General features: G+C 47.4%; 1 protein-coding gene across 3 annotated transcripts in view; it reads left to right on the top strand.

Moving 5' to 3' along the window:
* The window catches only part of NUMA1 (nuclear mitotic apparatus protein 1), a 98,471-nt gene that overhangs the window by 24,693 nt on the left and 55,525 nt on the right, over nucleotides 1-18,253 (top strand). For all 3 annotated transcript variants that reach the window (XM_068266546.1, XM_068266544.1, XM_068266545.1), the window contains exons 2-3: nucleotides 12,176-12,254; nucleotides 16,270-16,355. In XM_068266546.1, coding sequence (XP_068122647.1) covers nucleotides 12,213-12,254; nucleotides 16,270-16,355 — 128 coding nt within the window. In that variant the 5' untranslated portion in view covers nucleotides 12,176-12,212. The remainder of the gene's footprint in view (nucleotides 1-12,175; nucleotides 12,255-16,269; nucleotides 16,356-18,253) is intronic.

Here is an 18,253-nt window from a genome sequence, read left to right as displayed (position 1 = left end):
GCATCCTCGTAGCAGGAAATCTGAGCCACAAGGGGGCAGACTTGGGCTTAAAAAGACACCACAGAAGACTGACTCAGCTATAATCATTCTGTGGAAAAGCTAGACTGAATGCTCAGTCAGGGATTTTATCAGGGCTGATAACAGACAGGCTGAGCAGTGAAGGATGAAAGAGGAGGGTAGGTGTTTTCTCTAATGTTCCCATTGATATATATGGTAAAATACATGAGTGCCTTGTCTCTGGTTCACTTTAAACAGTTCACGTAGTGTTATAACTTATAAAACGTAATTTATTTTTTAAAATCCTCTTATAGGACCACTATCGCGAAAATGCTAAAATGTAAAATACATGTAAACGCATACAAATAAGAAGTACTTTTCTTCCAGAGTAAAATGAGCCATAAATTACTTTTCTCCTATTTTGCTGCAGGCAGGTACTAGAAATCTGACAGAACCAACAGGTTTTTGATTAACCTCACGGGGGATTCTCAGCATTGCCTTTAATATTTATAAAGACGCTCTGTGCAAAATATTTATACAAAGATGCTGGCCGGCCTCCCTGCTCACTGCACACTTTTTTTGGGCAGTTGGACGGAGCAACTGCCATTTACTAAGTGCTTTTGAAAATAAAGAAAACCCTGAGAATTCCCCCAGGAGGAGATGGGCTAGTCCAAAACCTGATGGTTCTGTCAAATTTCCAGTACCTGCTGTAAGTGACAGCAGCATAGGAATTAAGTAATGTATGGCTCATTTGCCCTGGAAGAAACGTACTTCTCATTTGCATGTATCTTAAATCTGTCTCTCTCTGACTCTCTCTCTCTCTCTCTCTCTCTCTCTCTCTCTCTCTCTCTCTCTCTCTCTCTCTCTCTCTCTCTCTCCTGCCCCCCCCCCCCCCCCCAGGTGGGAAATTGCAGCTAAGTGCGACTGAAGCGTAAGGGATATCAGGGCTGTGGAGTCGGTCCAAAAATCCAGACTCCGACTCCTCAGTTTAGGATTCCTCCGACTCCTCTAATTTGCTTATCACAATTTTGTTGATTAACAGTATGTAACGTGAAATTCGTCTCTTAACTGCCAACGCTTAGGAATTTTACAAGACAACTGAAGTGAGAAGGATATGTAGACTACTATATTTATTCCCTTTAGTCTAAAACTAGTCCTTGGTAAGAGTACTTGTAAAAGGTACAAACCGGAACAAAGAACATCTATCAGGCCCTAGGCAATGTAAGTGTGGGTACATGTAAGAATGATGTGCAGGTACTCTGCAGGGGAATGAGGAGATTCTTACTCTATTACACATTCTTCATGCACAATCTGAACAAGGTTTATGGGTGACAGACAACACCTCTGTGTTAAATGTGCACAGCATTCTCAGTGGATTTCCTGCAGCTCTGTGGAGAGTGCATATGTAGAGTATAGTACTACTGTGTAACAAAGTAAACCTGAGACAGATGAAATTAAAGTTTTATACATACCTGGGGCTTCCTCCAGCCCCCTTCAGGCTAATCAGTCCCTCGCTGTCCTTTTCCGCCACCTGGATCTTCTGCTATGAGTCCAGGTACTTGAGCCAGTCTGGCGTAGTGCGCATGCACACACTCCGCCGCCGGGGGCGTACTACACCTGTGCAGCACTATTGCGCAGGTGCAGAACGCTCCTGGCTGTGGAAGCGGCATGCGGCCGGACTACTCTGACTGGCTCAAGTACCTGGACTCATAGCAGAAGATCCAGGTGGCGGAGGACGACAGCGAGGGACTGATTGGCCTGAAGGGGTCTGGAGGAAGCCCCAGGTATGTATAACACTCTTCTTTTCATCCGTCTCAGGTACCCTTTAATTTGTAGTCACCAAACCAAATTTTAACATATCAAATTAGTTGATTTCATCAGCAAAGGGAGTGCATACATTTGTATAAACCAGCATCAATGCAGAATTATTTCCATCTCATTGACCATCTCTATTGGTGACACGGCTACACATCAGGATTTATTCTTACAGCATAGACGTTATTTAGTGTATATATAAGAGATTCCTGTGTACACATCATATACAGTATACTGTACAGTCACAATTAGATATGTATATCTGACTTTAAAAATACGGGGACTGCTTTATTGAAGCAGCACAAGTAACTAATTTTGATTGGTTTATTTCATTTTTGTGGACTGAGCACAGCTATTACTGTATATATACTTTATTTTTAATGACTAATATCTGAGAAATAGAACATTTTATCATATTTTCTTTTTTATTTACAGTTACAAATTCATTAGCAGTCGGTGCATTTTTTCCCGACTCCAGGCACCCAAAATTGCTCCGACTCCACGACTCCACAGCCCTGAGGGATATTATTATTTTTTTAGTATTTACATAGCGCCACCATCTTCCACAGCGCTGTGTATGGAGGCTGTAGAGTCGGTACAAAAAATCCACCGACTCCTCAGTTTAGAACTCCTCTAATTTGCATATTACAGTCTTGTTGATTGAAAGTATGTAACATAAAATTCATCTCTTAACTGCCAACGCTTAGGAATTTTAAAAGACAACTGAAGTGAGAAGGATATTGAGACTGCCATATTTATTCCCTTTAGTCATAGACTAAAACTAGTCCTTGGTAAGAGTACTTGTAAAAGGTACAGACCCGGAACAAAGAACACATCTATCACGCCCTAGGCCAGTGATGGCTAACCTTGGTGCTCCAGCTGTGGTGGAACTGCATGTCCCATGAGGCATTGCAATACTCTGACAGCTCTAAGCGTAACTTGGAGAGGCAGAAGCATGTTGGGATTTGTAGTTTTGTCACAGCTGGAGTGCCAAGGTTAGCTATCACTGTCCTAGGCAATGTGACTGTGGGTACATGTAAGAATGATGTGCAGGTACTCTTCAGGGGAATGAGGAGATTCTTCCTCTATTACACATTCTTCATGCACAATCTGAACCAGGTTTATGGGTGATAGACAACACCTCTGTGTTCAATGTGCACAACATTCTCAGTGGATTCCCTGCAGCTCTGTGGAGAGTGCATTTGTAGAGTATAGTACTACTGTGTAACAAAGTAAACCTGAGACAGATGAAAGTAAAGGGTTTTTTTTTTTTTTTTTTTTTTTTTAATATATATATACATACCTGGGGCTTCCTCCAGCCCCCTTCCGGCTAATCAGTCCCTCGCTGTCCTCCTCCGCCACCTGGATCTTCTGCTATGATTCCAGGTACTTGAGCCAGTCTGGCGTAGTGCGCATGCGCACACTCCGCCACCGGGAGCATACTACACCTGCACAGCACTATTGCGCAGGTGCAGAACGCTCCTGGTGTGGAAGCGGCATGCGGCCGGACTGCGCTGACTGGCTGAATTACCAGGACTCATAGCAGAAGATCCAGGTGGTGGAGGTGGACAGCGATGGACTGATTAGCCTGAAGGGGGCTGGAGGAAGCCCCAGGTATGTATAAAACTTTTCTTTTCATCCGTCTCAGGTACCCTTTAATTCATAGTCCCCAAACCAAATTTTAACAACATATCAAATGATTTGATTTCATCAGCAAAGGGAGTGCGTACATTTGCATAAATCAGAATCAATGCAGAATTATTTCCATCTCATTGACCATCTCTATTAGTGACACAGCTACACATCAGGCTTTATTCTTACAGCATAGATGTTATTTATGTTACGGCCAGAACCCGAAGTCTGGCCACTTTGGGTTCTGGCCGGTCAGTATACGAAGTGGCCGGCTCATGCGGCCAATGTGAAAAACGGGCTTCAGTTTCGGACTTTGGCCGGTCAGAACGCGTTGTGACTTCACGTGGCCGGCCAAGTCCCGAAGTTCCGCTCACCGCCGCCAGGAAGCCCCGCTCACCTAATCCCCTGCTGCGGCTGCCGCTAAGTATTTAGACCTCCGATCAGGGCGACCGTACCAGGGAGGCAGAGAGAGGCATAGCAGCTGCCAGCTCACACGAGACCCACTGGACCCGAACACTTCAATGCAGAAGTGACGTCATTAAACACTTCTGCATTGGAAGTGTATGGGTCCGGGCGGGTAGCGTGCGCGCTGCTCTGCCTTTCTCCGCCTGGTGGTCGCCCTGATCGGAGGTCTGAGTACTTAGCGGCAGCAGGGGATGAGGTGAGCGGGGCTTCCTGGCGGCGCCTCCAGCAAAGCTCCCCCAGCCCAGCAAAGCACCCCCAGCGATGCAAAGCCGACCCCCCCCCCCCCCCCCCGACCATGCAAAGCATTTCCAGCCACGACCAGCCCAGCAAAGACCCCCCCCCCAGCAAAGCACCCACCACAGCCATGCACAGCCCCCCCAGCCATGCGCAGAACACCCACAGCCATGCACAGCCCCCTAGCAGAGCACCCACAGCCATGCACAGCCCCCTAGCAGAGCACCCACAGCCATACACAACCCCCCAGCAAAGCACCCACCACAGCCATGCACAGCCCCCCAGCAAAGACCCCCCCCCCCCCGACCATGCAAAGCATTTCCAGCCACGACCAGCCCAGCAAAGACCCCCCCCCCCCCCCAGCCATGCACAGCCCCCCAGCAAAGCACTCACCACAGCCATGCACAGCCCCCCCAGCCATGCGCAGAACACCCACAGCCATACACAGCCCCCTAGCAGAGCACGCACAGCCCCCCAGCAAAGACCCCCCCCCCAGCCATGCACAGCCCCCCAGCAAAGCACCCCCAGCCATGCATAGCCCCCCAGCAAAGCACCCCCAGCCATGCACAGCCCCCCAGCAAAGACCCCCCCCCCCCCTGCCATGCACAGCCCCCCAGCAAAGCACCCCCAGCCATGCACAGCCCCCCAGCAAAGCACCCCCAGCCATGCATAGCCCCCCAGCAAAGCACCCACAGCCATGCATTCCCCCTCATCTGTGACTAATCACTACTGTAATTTGATCTCTCCCCTGTGTCACCTGACTTCCACAGCAGAGCAGGTAATTTAAAAGCACAGGATGTTAACAATGTCTTCCCCCAAGAAGGCAGGATGTAGACACACTGCAGATTTATTGCAGGATTTGTATCAGCTGTAATTAAGAAATGCTTTTCTTTAAAAAAAAAAAAAAAAAAAAAAAAGATTAGTATGCTGTATCTTTCAGAGCAGAGCGGAAGTGCCATTCATGGTGCTGTACAGGACCCGGGATGTTCCAGGATTTGTGCGTTTTGGACTTTGGCCGGCTGGCTTTGGCCGTGTCTAGAACTGGCCGGCCAATGTCAGAAATTCCCAGCATTTTGGACTTTGGCCGACGTCAAATCGGCCAGTTCTAGAAACGGCCGGCCAATTCTAGAATTGGCCAATTTCTGGTTTTGGCTGTAACATATATAAGAGATTCCTGTGTACACATCATATATACTGTACAGTCACAATCAGAAAGTATCGGTCCCCTGCAGCTGGAATGTCTTGCGCCATCCTCCTCCAATGCTCCATTTCCCACCGCTGGCACCGGGCTAATTATTCATCTAACTAGACGAATAGAACTGTGGCCGTGTGTGTCAGCGGGACCTTACTGCGCAGGCGCGGTACAAAGTTTTCTTGTACTGTACAAGTAAGTTCTCGCTGATGCATGCGGGAGCGAGCGAGCGGCCACAGTTGCCCGGGGCCGACAGCAGGGAACGGCACACCGGAGGACGGCGCGGGACATGACAGCTGCAGGGGGCCGATAGAAGCCCCAGGTAAGTGTCAGTTTTAGTGTTTTTTGTACTGGAGAACCCCTTTAACTTAATACGATACACAAACCGTATGATCTAAACCCTCCATATATTCTCCCAGGGACAGTCGCAGAAAACAGCTGGTTGGTTTCCCCAGATGACTAAAGCCTGGTACACACTTTCATTTATGATTAGCCAATCACTGACCGATTTTACCACCTCCATGTAGTATGATGGCTTACCTACATAACCTGCTCATAGTATTCAATATCTGCTGACCCTCATACTATATGCAGGTGGTAACATTGGTCAGTGATTGGCCAATCATAACTGAAAGCATGTCCAAGGGATTAGGGGAGATCACTGCCGTTCCTCTGTGTATTCAGGCAATAACTGTTGCTATTTTGAAGCCAATTCTGATGTAATTTCCTCCCTTACTCTCCTCTGCTTGATTTGCCTGCCATTCACTATAGAAAGTGCATTGTCTCAGCATGAGAAATATTTGCCAATCAGAGAGGAACAGAGGTGTGGGAGGGAAAAACAGGAGGGAAAGAGGCTTCAGCCAATCGGGCTGCATTAGTTAAGTCTGAAAGTAGAGAAGCAAAAAAAGGACAACCCAACATGCCCTGCAACTTCCTTTTTGTGTGTACCGAATAAGAGTCAGGTAAACTGGGGAATGATCATTTGTCAACAAGAAAAGTAATAGTGATTTTAATTTTTGGATTGCCTGGTTAGCATCCGTATTACTGGTTTACAAGATAAAAATAAAGCATTGATTTTTTTTTATTTTATGCCCGACAGTTACACTTTAAGGATTGGACTGTACCCATGGAAATGTATTACTTCCCCAGGAAAGCACATACATTGTGAATAGGCCCTTACTCCTTTGGACACATTCTTAAAGTGAAACTTTTAGAGGAAGTAAATGGTTTGCACCCTCGCTCTGCAGTGCTTGAGGTCTGAATCTAGTCTAAACCCTAAATTGGGCGAGTTGAATTGTCGTATTCCGGTATTACAAGATTGGGAGAAAGCTCTGCTTTCTTACCTGCTCCTTCCTCCAGCCCCTAGAAGCCTCTGTGTCCAGCGTCTCTGCTCCCAGCCGGTCTTCTGGGGTCCCCTCCATAGCGGCCACTGACCCGGCACCTTCTACACGGACGCAACGCTCACAGCCGGTCTTCTGGGGTCCCCTCCATAGCGGCCACTGACCCGGCACCTTCTGCATGGACGCAACGCTCCCAGCCGGTTTTCTGGGGTCCCCTCCATAGCGGCCACTGACCCGGCACCTTCTACACGGACGCAACGCTCACAGCCGGTCTTCTGGGATCCCCTCCATAGCAGCCACTGACCTGGCACTTTCTGCACGGATGCAACGCTCGCAGCCAGTCTACTGGGGTCCCATCCATAGCGGCCACTGACCCGGCACCTTCTGTGCGCGGATGCAACGCTCACAGCCAGTCTTCTGGGGTCCCCTCCATAGCAGCCACTGACCCGACACCTTCTGCGTGCGGATGCAACGCTCACAGCCAGTCGTCTGGGGTCCCCTCCATAGCGGCAACTGACCCGGCACCTTCTGTGCGCGGATGCAGCGCTCACAGCCAGTCTTCTGGGGTCCCCTCCATAGCGGCCACTGACCCGGCACCTTCTGCACGGACGCAATGCTCACAGCCGGCCTTCTGGGGTCCCCTTCATAGCGGCCACCGACCCGACACCTTCTGTGCGCGGATGCAACGCTCACAGCCGGTCTTCTGGGGTCCCCTCCATAGCGGCCACTGACCTGGCACCTTCTGCGTGGACGCAACGCTCACAGCCGGCCTTCTGGGGTCCCTTCTGTCACAGACCGCAAGGCCGGTCTGCGGATGGGGTCAATCGATCAGCGTCAGAAATCCTCTCACACGGTCATTTTGCTCATCACGAAGGGTAACCCGACTTCGCAATTTGATGAACTGACTCGCGGAGGGAGCGTTTAGACGCCAAAGGACTCACACATACAATTCAAAGATCTGCCACCAAGCGGGTTACACAGCCCGCTACTGTAATTATACTAGGACTTCGAGAACGCTCTATTAACCCTTAGCAGTATGCAGGAACCTGGGTCAGATCGTTATATCTGGGCCGGGTTCTCGCATACGGGTTATAAAGGCACACTTCTATTAAACACAGGGTAGCGATTTCAGGAGAATAGGTACGATTGTGTATATTCAGAACAGATTGTAACCATAACGATTTTTAAACGTTTTTATAACAAGGTTACATTGAATACATTTACACAGATTAACACATAGACACAAAGCTTAAAATAAATCAGAAAGTTCTTACTGTAGTTATGGCTGATCAGTCCATTTGGCGAATGAAGAAAACAAATTCCAGTTAAAGTAGGCATTAAAGTTTGAGTCCTTGAAACACAGCATGCGTCGGTTCTCCTTGAACGCAAGCATGGGCTTTCCTGGTCGATGGGAGAACTGGGCGGGTTTGGTCCCGCCCCACTTTTATAGGACCTGAGTTTTGGGGCTGTCACTACCTGGAAAGTCGGTGTGTTTAAGGCAGGGTTATCTCCTGGCAGCCAGGTTGCCACCCCCAGACTCAGAGCAAGAAAATGTACCAATTATTAATAATCTGTGTGACTTCGCCCCAGATTGGCGCATCGCAAATCCAAAACTATATTCATAAGCGGCCTGCGACCCCCGTATCAAATGAGGCTACTGCCTATTCTATCGCATTCGCTCTACGCAGGCCGGATAAAGCCGTTTCTCTACCGTTTCCTGACAGTTAGAAAATTGTAATTCAGGTTAATGATATAACTGCGTTATGGGTATCCGTAAATATAATTTTTGTCTTTCCTGCGACAAACCTATTCTGAATTATTAATAAATTAAAGTTTCCTTTGTTTGAGTCTATGAGTTTGGAGGGAGCTCTTATCTGGCCAGTTCGAGCTGGCTTTCTTTTGGGAGAGGGCTGAAGCAGGAAATGGTCCTCGGCAGGTCGTCAGCCAGTTGTGAAATTCCTTTCCATGTTATCAGGATACTGTATATGGGGTAAGGGGCTTTTGCTTTCAGTGAGAAGAGAGCAAAAGGAAAGGTATTTTTATCTACACAGGACTGACAATAATGGGCTGGACCATTACGCAAGTCGTTGGCGATTGCGCACGACTTTCCGTAATGTTCGCCACACCCTCTATAGTGGCCACCGACCCGGCACCTTCTGCGCACGGACGCAACGCTCACAGCCGGGCTTCTGGTGTCCCCTCTATAGCGCCCACTGACCCGCCACCTTCTGCACGGACGCAATGCTCACAGCCAGTCTTCTGGGGTCCCCTCCATAGCGGCCACCGACCCAGTACCTTCTGCGCACGGACGCAACGCTCACAGCCGGTCTTCTGGGGTCCCCTCCATAGCGGCCACTGACCCGGCACCTTCTGCACGTGGACGCGACGCTCGCAGCCAGTCTACTGGGGTCCCATCCATAGCGGCCACTGACCCGGCACCTTCTACACGGACGCAACGCTCACAGCCGGTCGTCTGGGGTCCCCTCCAAAGCGGCCACTGACCCGGCACCTTCTGCACGTGGACGCGACGCTCGCAGCCAGTCTACTGGGGTCCCCTCCATAGCGGCCACTGACCCGGCACCACCTGCGCACGGACACAATGCTCACAGCCGGTCTTCTGTGTTCTCCTCCATAGCGGCCACTGACCCGGCAACACCTGCGCGGACACAACGCTCCCAGCCGGTCTTCTGGGGTCCCCTCCATAGCGGCCACTGACCCGGCACTTTCTGCACGGATGCAACGCTCGCAGCCAGTCTACTGGGGTCCCATCCATAGCGGCCACTGACCCGGCACCTTCTGCACGTGGACGCGACACTCACAGCCGGTCTTCTGGGGTCCTCTCCATAGCGGCCACCGACCCGGGACCTTCTGCACGGACGCAACACTCACAGCCGGTCTTCTGGGGTCCCCTCCATAGCGGCCACTGACCCGGCACCTTCTGCACGTGGACGCGACACTCACAGCCGGTCTTCTGGGCTCCTCTCCATAGCGGCCACCAACCCGGCACCTTCTGCGCATGGACGCAATGGTCACAGCCGGTCTTCTGGGGTCCTCTCCATAGCGGCCACCGACCCGGGACCTTCTGCACGGATGCAACGCTCACAGCCGGTCTTCTGGGGTCCCCTTCATAGCGGCCACTGAGCCGGCACCTTCTGCACGGACGCAATGCTCACAGCCCGTCTTCTGGGGTCCCCTCCATAGCAGCCACCGACCCGGCACCTTCTGCGCGCGGACGCAACGCTCACAGCGGCCACTCACCCGGCACCTTCTGCACACGGACGCGACGCTCACGGCAGCCGGGAGGGTTCTTCCAAGGCCCAGTACTTCTTACCTGCACAATCTGCTCAAAGTATTTAAAATCTGTTGGCCCTCATACTACACGGAATGGGTAAAATTGGGATGTGTGTACTTGGCTTAAAAGGATACCCAAGGAGAGAGAGAGATGGAGGCTGCCATATTTACTTTCTTTTAAACAATAGCAGTTCCCTGGCTGTCCTGCTGATTTTTCTGGTCAGTAATATCTGAATCACACCTGAAACAAGCATGCAGCTAATCCAGTCACACTTCAGTCCCTTGATCTGCATACTTGTTCAGGGACTATAAGTAAAATTATTAAAGGCTGAGGATGAGCAGGACAGCCAGGCAATGTTCATTGTTTAAAGAGACTCTGTAACACAATTTTCAGCCTTTTTTTTTTTCTACTATCCTACAAGTTCCTATATCTATTCTAAAGTGCTCTGGCTTACTGCAGCCTTTTTAGTTGCTCCATTGCTGTAATAAATCAAATGTACCATGCTTTGTCAGGCTTGTCAGCCCAAAGAGGAAGTGGCTGTATTGTTTACAGGTAGGAGGAGGTTACACTGATATCCCTGCTATGAGTCTCTTTGAGTCTTGCACACACTGAAAACTGTGAGAAGCAGAGCTCACACATTCCCTGCTCTCAGTAACTCAGTATCATCTACTGATAAAAGCTGATAAATGTGAGAAGCATAGCTCATAGACTATTGCAGAATGCAGACACGCACCTGCTATCAGTAATCACTACTAAAGATTGCAGCATTCTTTACAAGGTAAAACGTCTTCTAAACTATGAAATAAACTCTAAGGGCTGGAACCCACAGGAGCGCTTTTGGCAGCGTTTTGGCAGCACTGCGATACGCTAGCAGTTTGCCAAAACGCTGGGCTAATGTTAATGGATGGGGCAACTTCCACAGGAGCGTTTGCGTTTCCCAGAAACGCAAACGCAGGACCTGCAGCATTTTGGGAGCGTTAGCGCTTCAATGTAAAGTATTGAAACGCTAGCAGAAACGTTCAGCAAAACCTGAACTGAGCGGTTTTGCTAGCGTTTTGCGGTTCAGCACACTGTAACAAAATGAAAAATAATTCACAGGACCAATCAGGATAAAAACGCAAAACGCTACGCACCCGCTGGGGAAAAAAAATACAATGTTGCAAAACACGACCAAAAACGCGCATGAATCCGCTTGCAAACCGCTCAGACAAAACGCTAGCGGTTGCGTTTTGCGTTTGCGGTTTTCAGTGGGTTCCAGGCCTAAAGGTTGAATTTAATGTTCAATAATCTAACCTTTCATGGAAACTGTAATGCAGTTTACAGGAACATGCAATATTATGATGAACTTCCTGTTTGGCAGCCATATTTTTTGTTTACAAAAACAGTTTATAAAACTGCTTTTTTTGGGCCAGAATCCTGGTGGGGAGCAGCAAAAATGTGGCAGAGGGGAACAGGAGATGAAAACCTACAGGCTGGTATGTTTATTTTGTATGAGGATTTTAGGTTACAGATTCTCTTTAAAGGGAAATAAATATGGCAGCCTCCAAATGTCTCTCATCTTGGTTTCGCTGCAGTGCAGAGTGCAAAGTTGATATTCCAGCCATAAAAGAGGATGGGGTGAGGGCAGGTGGCCAATATTCCCTTCACTAAGGCTTGGGGCACACCAGAGGAGTTTTTCTGAGCGTTTTGAGTTTTTAAATCTGCTAATGTTATCCTATGTGTCTGTGCACACTGGAGCAATGAGGTTTTGTAAAAAACCCCATAGCATTACATTGGGAAGAGCTTTTAGAGGTTTCAAAAGTTCTTCCCAATGTAATGCTATGGGGTTTTTTACAAAACCTCATCGCTCCAGTGTGCACAGACACATAGGATAACATTAGCAGCAGATTTAAAAACTCAAAACGCTCAGAAAAACTCCTCTGGTGTGCACCAAGCCTTACATGTATGGAGAGACACTCGGGTGTCAGTAATTCCCGCCCCTTCCTGTCTCTCTAAGCTGCTCCCATTGGCCAGCTCTTGAGTCATGTGATAGGACTAGTGGTCTATAATTAGCCCAGTGCAGATGACTATATTGCAGGCCTTGTGTAGGAAGTACTTGTCCTTGGTTCCCGTAGCAACCTGGCCTGTTTCCGTTTCAAGTAAATTGGCGTCATGTTTGATAGTGATTCTCATTTTGTTTTGCTCACGTGTCTTGTGGTTGTGTTGCAGGTCGGTACATGTGGGGTGACCACAGCAAAGTGTGACGATGGCACTTCAAGGGACAAAAATTGAATGTCTGCTCAAATGGGTAAGTACCGTATTTTTGGGACTATAAGACGCTCCTGACCATAAGACGCACCTAGATTTAGATGACAAAAACCAGGTAAAAAAAAAAAAATACTAAACCTAGTGCATCCATGGTGCAGGGGCATCTTGTGGGTATTCTCTTCTCCATCCCCCCCAATTATGCCCCCTTTATCCACTCTGTGCCTTCTTTGAACTTTTTGTGTCATTCTCTGCTCCTCCTTTGCACCCCATATGACCTCCTCTGTCCCCCTGTATCTCCTCTGTCTCCCTAATGACTGCCTCTGTCCCCCTGTGTCATCCTTTGCTCCTTGCCCTACTATGTCACTGTGTCCTTCTCTGTCTCCTAAGTCCCCTCTTTCCTTCTTTGCCACCATCTAGTTCTCTGTGCCCATGTGTCTCTGGTGTCCTGTGTCTTATCTGCCTCCTTGTGACCTCCTGTGTCCCCTGTCTGGTGTACCCAGTGTGCCATCTGCTGCCCTGTGCCCTCCTGTGACCCCTCTGTGCCATCTGCCCACCTGTGTGTTTTCCTTCTGTGCCATCAACCCCCTGTGCCCCCTCTGTCGGGTATCCCATGTGCCATCTGCTCCCATCTCCTCCTGTGTCCCCAGTGTCCTACTTTGACACATCACCTGCCCCTCCCCCTTCTGGTAAGTTTTATGTACCGTACTTGGCACGATAAAGGATGTCGCAGGTGTAGACACCCGGGACCTCCATGCAGCCATCCCATCCCCCCTCACTGCCTCTCCAGCTAATCTGGAGTCTTGTCAGGCCAGACATGCTGGAATGAAAAGTACAGTACCAATTAGTCCTCATCACCGCAGCCACACAGCACCAGAATAATTACTGCTCCCTAAATAGGACATCCAGGGACTCACTGTCATTGATGTGATGACGAGGACCTGGTTCGTCCTCCCCTAGTCCAAGTAGCGGTCAGATCAATCCACCACACCACGATCACGGCTGGGCTTAGGACTAGCATCTAGAGAAACCACAGGAGAGAGACCGCAGGCTACTAAGGAGGAGCCCCACAGCCAATCACGGGGGAGCCGATGGTCTCGGAGGCGGGACCATGGCTTCGCCAGTGGGCCAATCACTGCACTCACTGCTACTGAGCAAGTGCAGTGATTGGCCCAATGAAGGAGCCATGGTCCCGCATCCGAGACCATCGGCTCCCCCGTGATTGGCTTGCAGAGCTCCACCCAATTGGCCGCATGGCAGGATCAGCTAGAGTCACGGCGAGGGGGACTGGATGGCTGCATGGAGGTCCCAGAGACCTCGTTAATTGGCTTGCAGCGCTGCCCGATTGGCCGCATGGACCCTGGAGGCCGCGTCACAAGGCAGGATCAGCTGGTGCTGCGGGGAAGGGGACTGCACATGGAGGTCCTGGAGACGTCCTTGATAGCGCAAAATACCGGTATATACCATATCAGAAGGGGACGGGGGGGCCAGGCAGTGAGATAAAGGTGGAGACTAGGGACACAGGAGGAAAGATGGCACACAGGGACACCAAGGGGGGACTCCAGTGACATGTAACCATAAAGTAGGACAGAGCTGGGGGGTACCTTAGGACTTTAAGACGCACTGACTTTTTCCCCTCACATTTGGGGAAGAAAAAGTGTGTTCATTGTGTGTAGTTTTAATCCTTGAAATGCAGTCCAGCGCAATAGTGCATTATGCATTTTTAGCCTTATTGAATACACAGTATCATCTGTTACTCTGTGCCTATACTGATAGTAAACTAGCTGCAGTGTGTGCTGATCTCTGCTACCTCCAGTATGTATGGTATAAGCTGTTACTCTGTACCTGTACTGACAGTACACTATCTGCAGTGTGTACTGATAGTAAACTAGCTCTAGTGTGTGCTGATCTCTGCTAACTCCGATATGTACAATATAAGCTGTTACGCTATGCCTGTACTGATAGTAAATTAACTGCAGTGTGTTCTGATCTCTGCTATCTCCAGTATGTGCAGTATAAGCTGTTACTGTGTATGTGTAGAAATGCAGACATCAAACCAACAAACATTGATTCCTGTGATACCTTTAATGACTAGCTGTACATGGTTTATTGCAAGCTTTCAAAACTTTTTTATTCTTCAGGCATTATACCAAACTGTACATGGTTTTGACCCAGTGGATGTTTGAATTATTAACCCATCCTGTAAGGGTATGAGTATGATGGCAGACGCACGTTTTAATGCAAATTTTTGTAAACACAAGCATTTTTGTGCATATTTTAAATGCAAATTTTCACATCTGATTTTTAAACTCCATAGCAACATGAAGTTACTGTGACTAAACAGGAAGAAGCATGTTAGATCTCATGCGTAGGGATGGTCAGTGAGATGTAGATGGTTTCTTTGGACGTTTGTGTATGTGCGTTGTAAACCTATATGACACTGATCTCAGGCAAAGGAATGGTCAGTGAGATGCAGATGGTTTCTTTATGTCGGGACGTTTGTGTATGTGCGTTGTAAACCTGTATGTGATTTTCTGATCTCAGGTGTAGGGATGGACAGTGAGATGCAGATGGCTTCTTTGGACGTTTTTGTATGTGCGTTGTAAACCTGTATGTGATACTCTGTTCTCAGGCGAAGGGATGGTCAGTGAGATGCAGATGGTTTCTTTATCTCAGGACGTTTGTGTATGTGCATTGTCAACCTGTATATGACACTGATCTCAGGCGTAGGGATGGTCAGTGAGATGCAGATGGTTTCTTTATCTCAGGATGTTTGTGTATGTGCGTTGTAAACCTGTATGTGATTTTCTGATCTCAGGTGTAGGGATGGTCAGTGAGATGCAGATGGCTTCTTTGGACGTTTTTGTATGTGCGTTGTGAACCTGTATATGATACTGATCTCAGGCGTAGGGATGGTCAGTGAGATGCAGATGGTTTCTTTATCTCAGGACGTTTGTGTATGTGCGTTGTCAACCTGTATATGACACTGATCTCAGGCGTAGGGATGGTCAGTGAGATGCAGATGGTTTCTTTATCTCAGGACGTTTGTGTATGTGCGTTGTCAACCTGTATGTGACACTCTCTGATCTCAGGTGAAGGGATGGTCAGTGAGATGCAGATGGTTTCTTTATCTCAGGACGTTTGTGTATGTGCGTTGTCAACCTGTATGTGACACTCTCTGATCTCAGGCGAAGGGATGGTCAGTGAGATGCAGATGGTTTCTTTATCTCAGGACGTTTGTGTATGTGCGTTGTCAACCTGTATGTGACACTCTCTGATCTCAGGCGAAGGGATGGTCAGTGAGATGCAGATGGTTTCTTTATCTCAGGACGTTTGTGTATGTGCAGTGTTCTCCCCAGGCTCTTTTAGCCGGGTGCTCCACCCGGCTAGTTTTGGTGACCACCCGGCTGTCATTGGCTCACCTCCTCACCACCTCCTATGCTGTAAGCAGAGTTGCCCTGTATTTTCATCTCTACCCACCCGGCTGCTTTTTCATGCCACCCGGCTACTATTTCATGCCACCCGGCTGGAAAATAATTCTGGGGAGAACACTGATGTGCGTTGTCAACCTGTATGTGACACTCTGATCTCAGGCGTAGGGATGGTCCGTGAGATGCAGATGGTTTCTTTGTCTCAGGATGTTTGTGTATGTGTGTTGTAAACCTGTATGTGACACTCTGATCTCAGGCGTAGGGATGGTCCGTGAGATGCAGATGGTTTCTTTGTCTCAGGATGTTTGTGTATGTGCGTTGTCAACCTGTATGTGACTCTGATCTCAGGCGAAGGGATGGTCAGTGAGATGCAGATGGCTTCTTTATCTCAGGACGTTTGTGTATGTGCGTTGTCAACCTGTATGTGACTCTCTCTGATCTCAGGCGAAGGGATGGTCAGTGAGATGCAGATGGTTTCTTTGTCTCAGGATGTTTGTGTATGTGTGTTGTAAACCTGTATGTGACACTCTGATCTCAGGCATAGGGATGGTCAGTGAGATGCAGATGGTGTCTTTCTCAGGATGTTTGTGTATGTGTGTAGTAAACCTGTATGTTTATCTTGCGTAGGTGAACAGTCTGAAGGTGAACGATCCTATAGAGGACCTGTATCGGCTGCAGGACCTCAACATCCTCATTAAAATCATCCATAAACTGTGAGTATCTTGATTTCTGAGCAACTAACCATTCCATAGAGGAAAAACAAAAACGTATGATATAATGAATTGCATGTGTAGTACGGATAATTAATAGAACATTAGTAGCAAAGAAGAGTCTCATATTGTTGTTCTCAGTTATATAGTTTTTTTTTTAATATAAAACATTGCATCATTCTGTCATATTTGCAGTTTAGAGACCAAACTCTGTATTTTAATCTATAAAACAGCAGAGCTAATTAACTTTTGACGTTTCCTGCAGTAAAACCTTATATCAAGCTGTCTGTCTGTTCTTGGCTTTTTATTTGCTTTAGTAAACAGGACTGTATTCCACCTAGTGGGCTGAATAGCTCAAAGAAGCTCTTTTGCATAGATAACTGAATTTTTTTAAGGGCCTTTTTCCACTACCCTGTGATTTACGATTAGATTCTGATTGCAAATCGCAAGGTACACAAACTAATGGAAACTGCAGCAGCAATTTCCATTAGTGCGATGCGATTTTGGTCAAAACGCGATCGTCGTCCTGCCTCGTTTTGGATGTGATTGAGCTTTACTATACTGAGTATAGTAGCTCAATCACATGGTGGAAATTGAAACGCAATCGCGATCACATTTCATAGTGGAAAAGAGCCCTTTATCTTCCTGTACTGGAAAACATTTTGAGATTATTTTCTTTGCTACTAATGTCCTATTTCTTTGCTGTACTACACATATAATTCATTATCTTTATAAGTTTGTTTATTTTTTTAAATTGCTTTAATTTCAGCAACGCAGTGGTTGTCACATGACTGCTACTTATGACTGCTACATTTAAGGTGCTCATACATCAAGCTGATCAGAGAGATCTGTCTCGTGGACGATCAGAGAGAGATCTGTTGACTGTCCATACACGGCAGGCTGATTCCTGATAGATGATCTATCAGGAGTTTGAATGTGTCGGTCTGCGTGGATCAACCAATCTATGTGACCAATTTCAGAAGAAAATTGATGGATGTATGTGGCCGACCGCTGCATGAATTACTAGCAGATTCGTGCAAACTGGTCCAATTTGGTGGATATTGACGGGAAAAATAGACAAGCTTTTGGCCACCTATAGTCCCCTTTACCCCCAGTAATGGGCAGGCTTTCCGTGGCAGACTATGGAGAGCCTGCTGTCCAAACTCCGCCCCATGGAAGAAAGGAAATGAGGCTGAGCCTAGAAATAATGATTTGCTTACCTGTGCAAGCAGTAATATTGTAAATCCGGTATCTGAGCTCACATTGAAACAATGCAAGATCAGAAGGGTTTAAAATAATGTAATTCAAAGATGGTTGTACTGTATTATAAATGGATGTGTTATAAAATACTCAAATTGCTGTCTACATCTTGACCACTGAGGGGTTTTTACCCCTTTAGGACCAGAGCAATTTTCACCTGTCAGAGCTCCTCCCATTCTTCCGCCAATAACTTAATCACTACTAATCACAACAAACTGTTTATATCTTGTTTTTTTCGCCACCAGTTAGGCTTTCTTTGAGAGGTACATTATGCTAAGAATTATTTTATTCTAAATGCATCTTAACTGGAATAATAAGAAAAAAATAGAAAAAAATAATTTCTCAGTTTTTGGCTCATTATAGTGTTAAAATAAAACGTTCTACTGTGTATAAAAGCCACACATTTTATTTGCCCATTTGTTCCGGTAATTGCAACGTTTAAAACATTTCTCTAGTGCAATGTATGGCGCCAATATTTTATTTAGAAATAAAAGTGCAGTTTTGCGTCCATCACTATTTACAAGTCTGTAAATTAAAAATTAGCAGTAATATACCCTCTTGACATAACTATTTAAAACGTTCAGTTCCTAATGTGTTGTTTTTTTTTAATGTAATTTTATTTTTCTGTACAGAAAAAAAGT

Source organism: Hyperolius riggenbachi, chromosome 2, assembly GCF_040937935.1.
Source record: "Hyperolius riggenbachi isolate aHypRig1 chromosome 2, aHypRig1.pri, whole genome shotgun sequence".
NCBI lineage: Eukaryota > Metazoa > Chordata > Amphibia > Anura > Hyperoliidae > Hyperolius > Hyperolius riggenbachi.
Note: the sequence above shows the minus strand (reverse complement) of the source record. Positions and strands in the feature narration are given on the sequence as shown.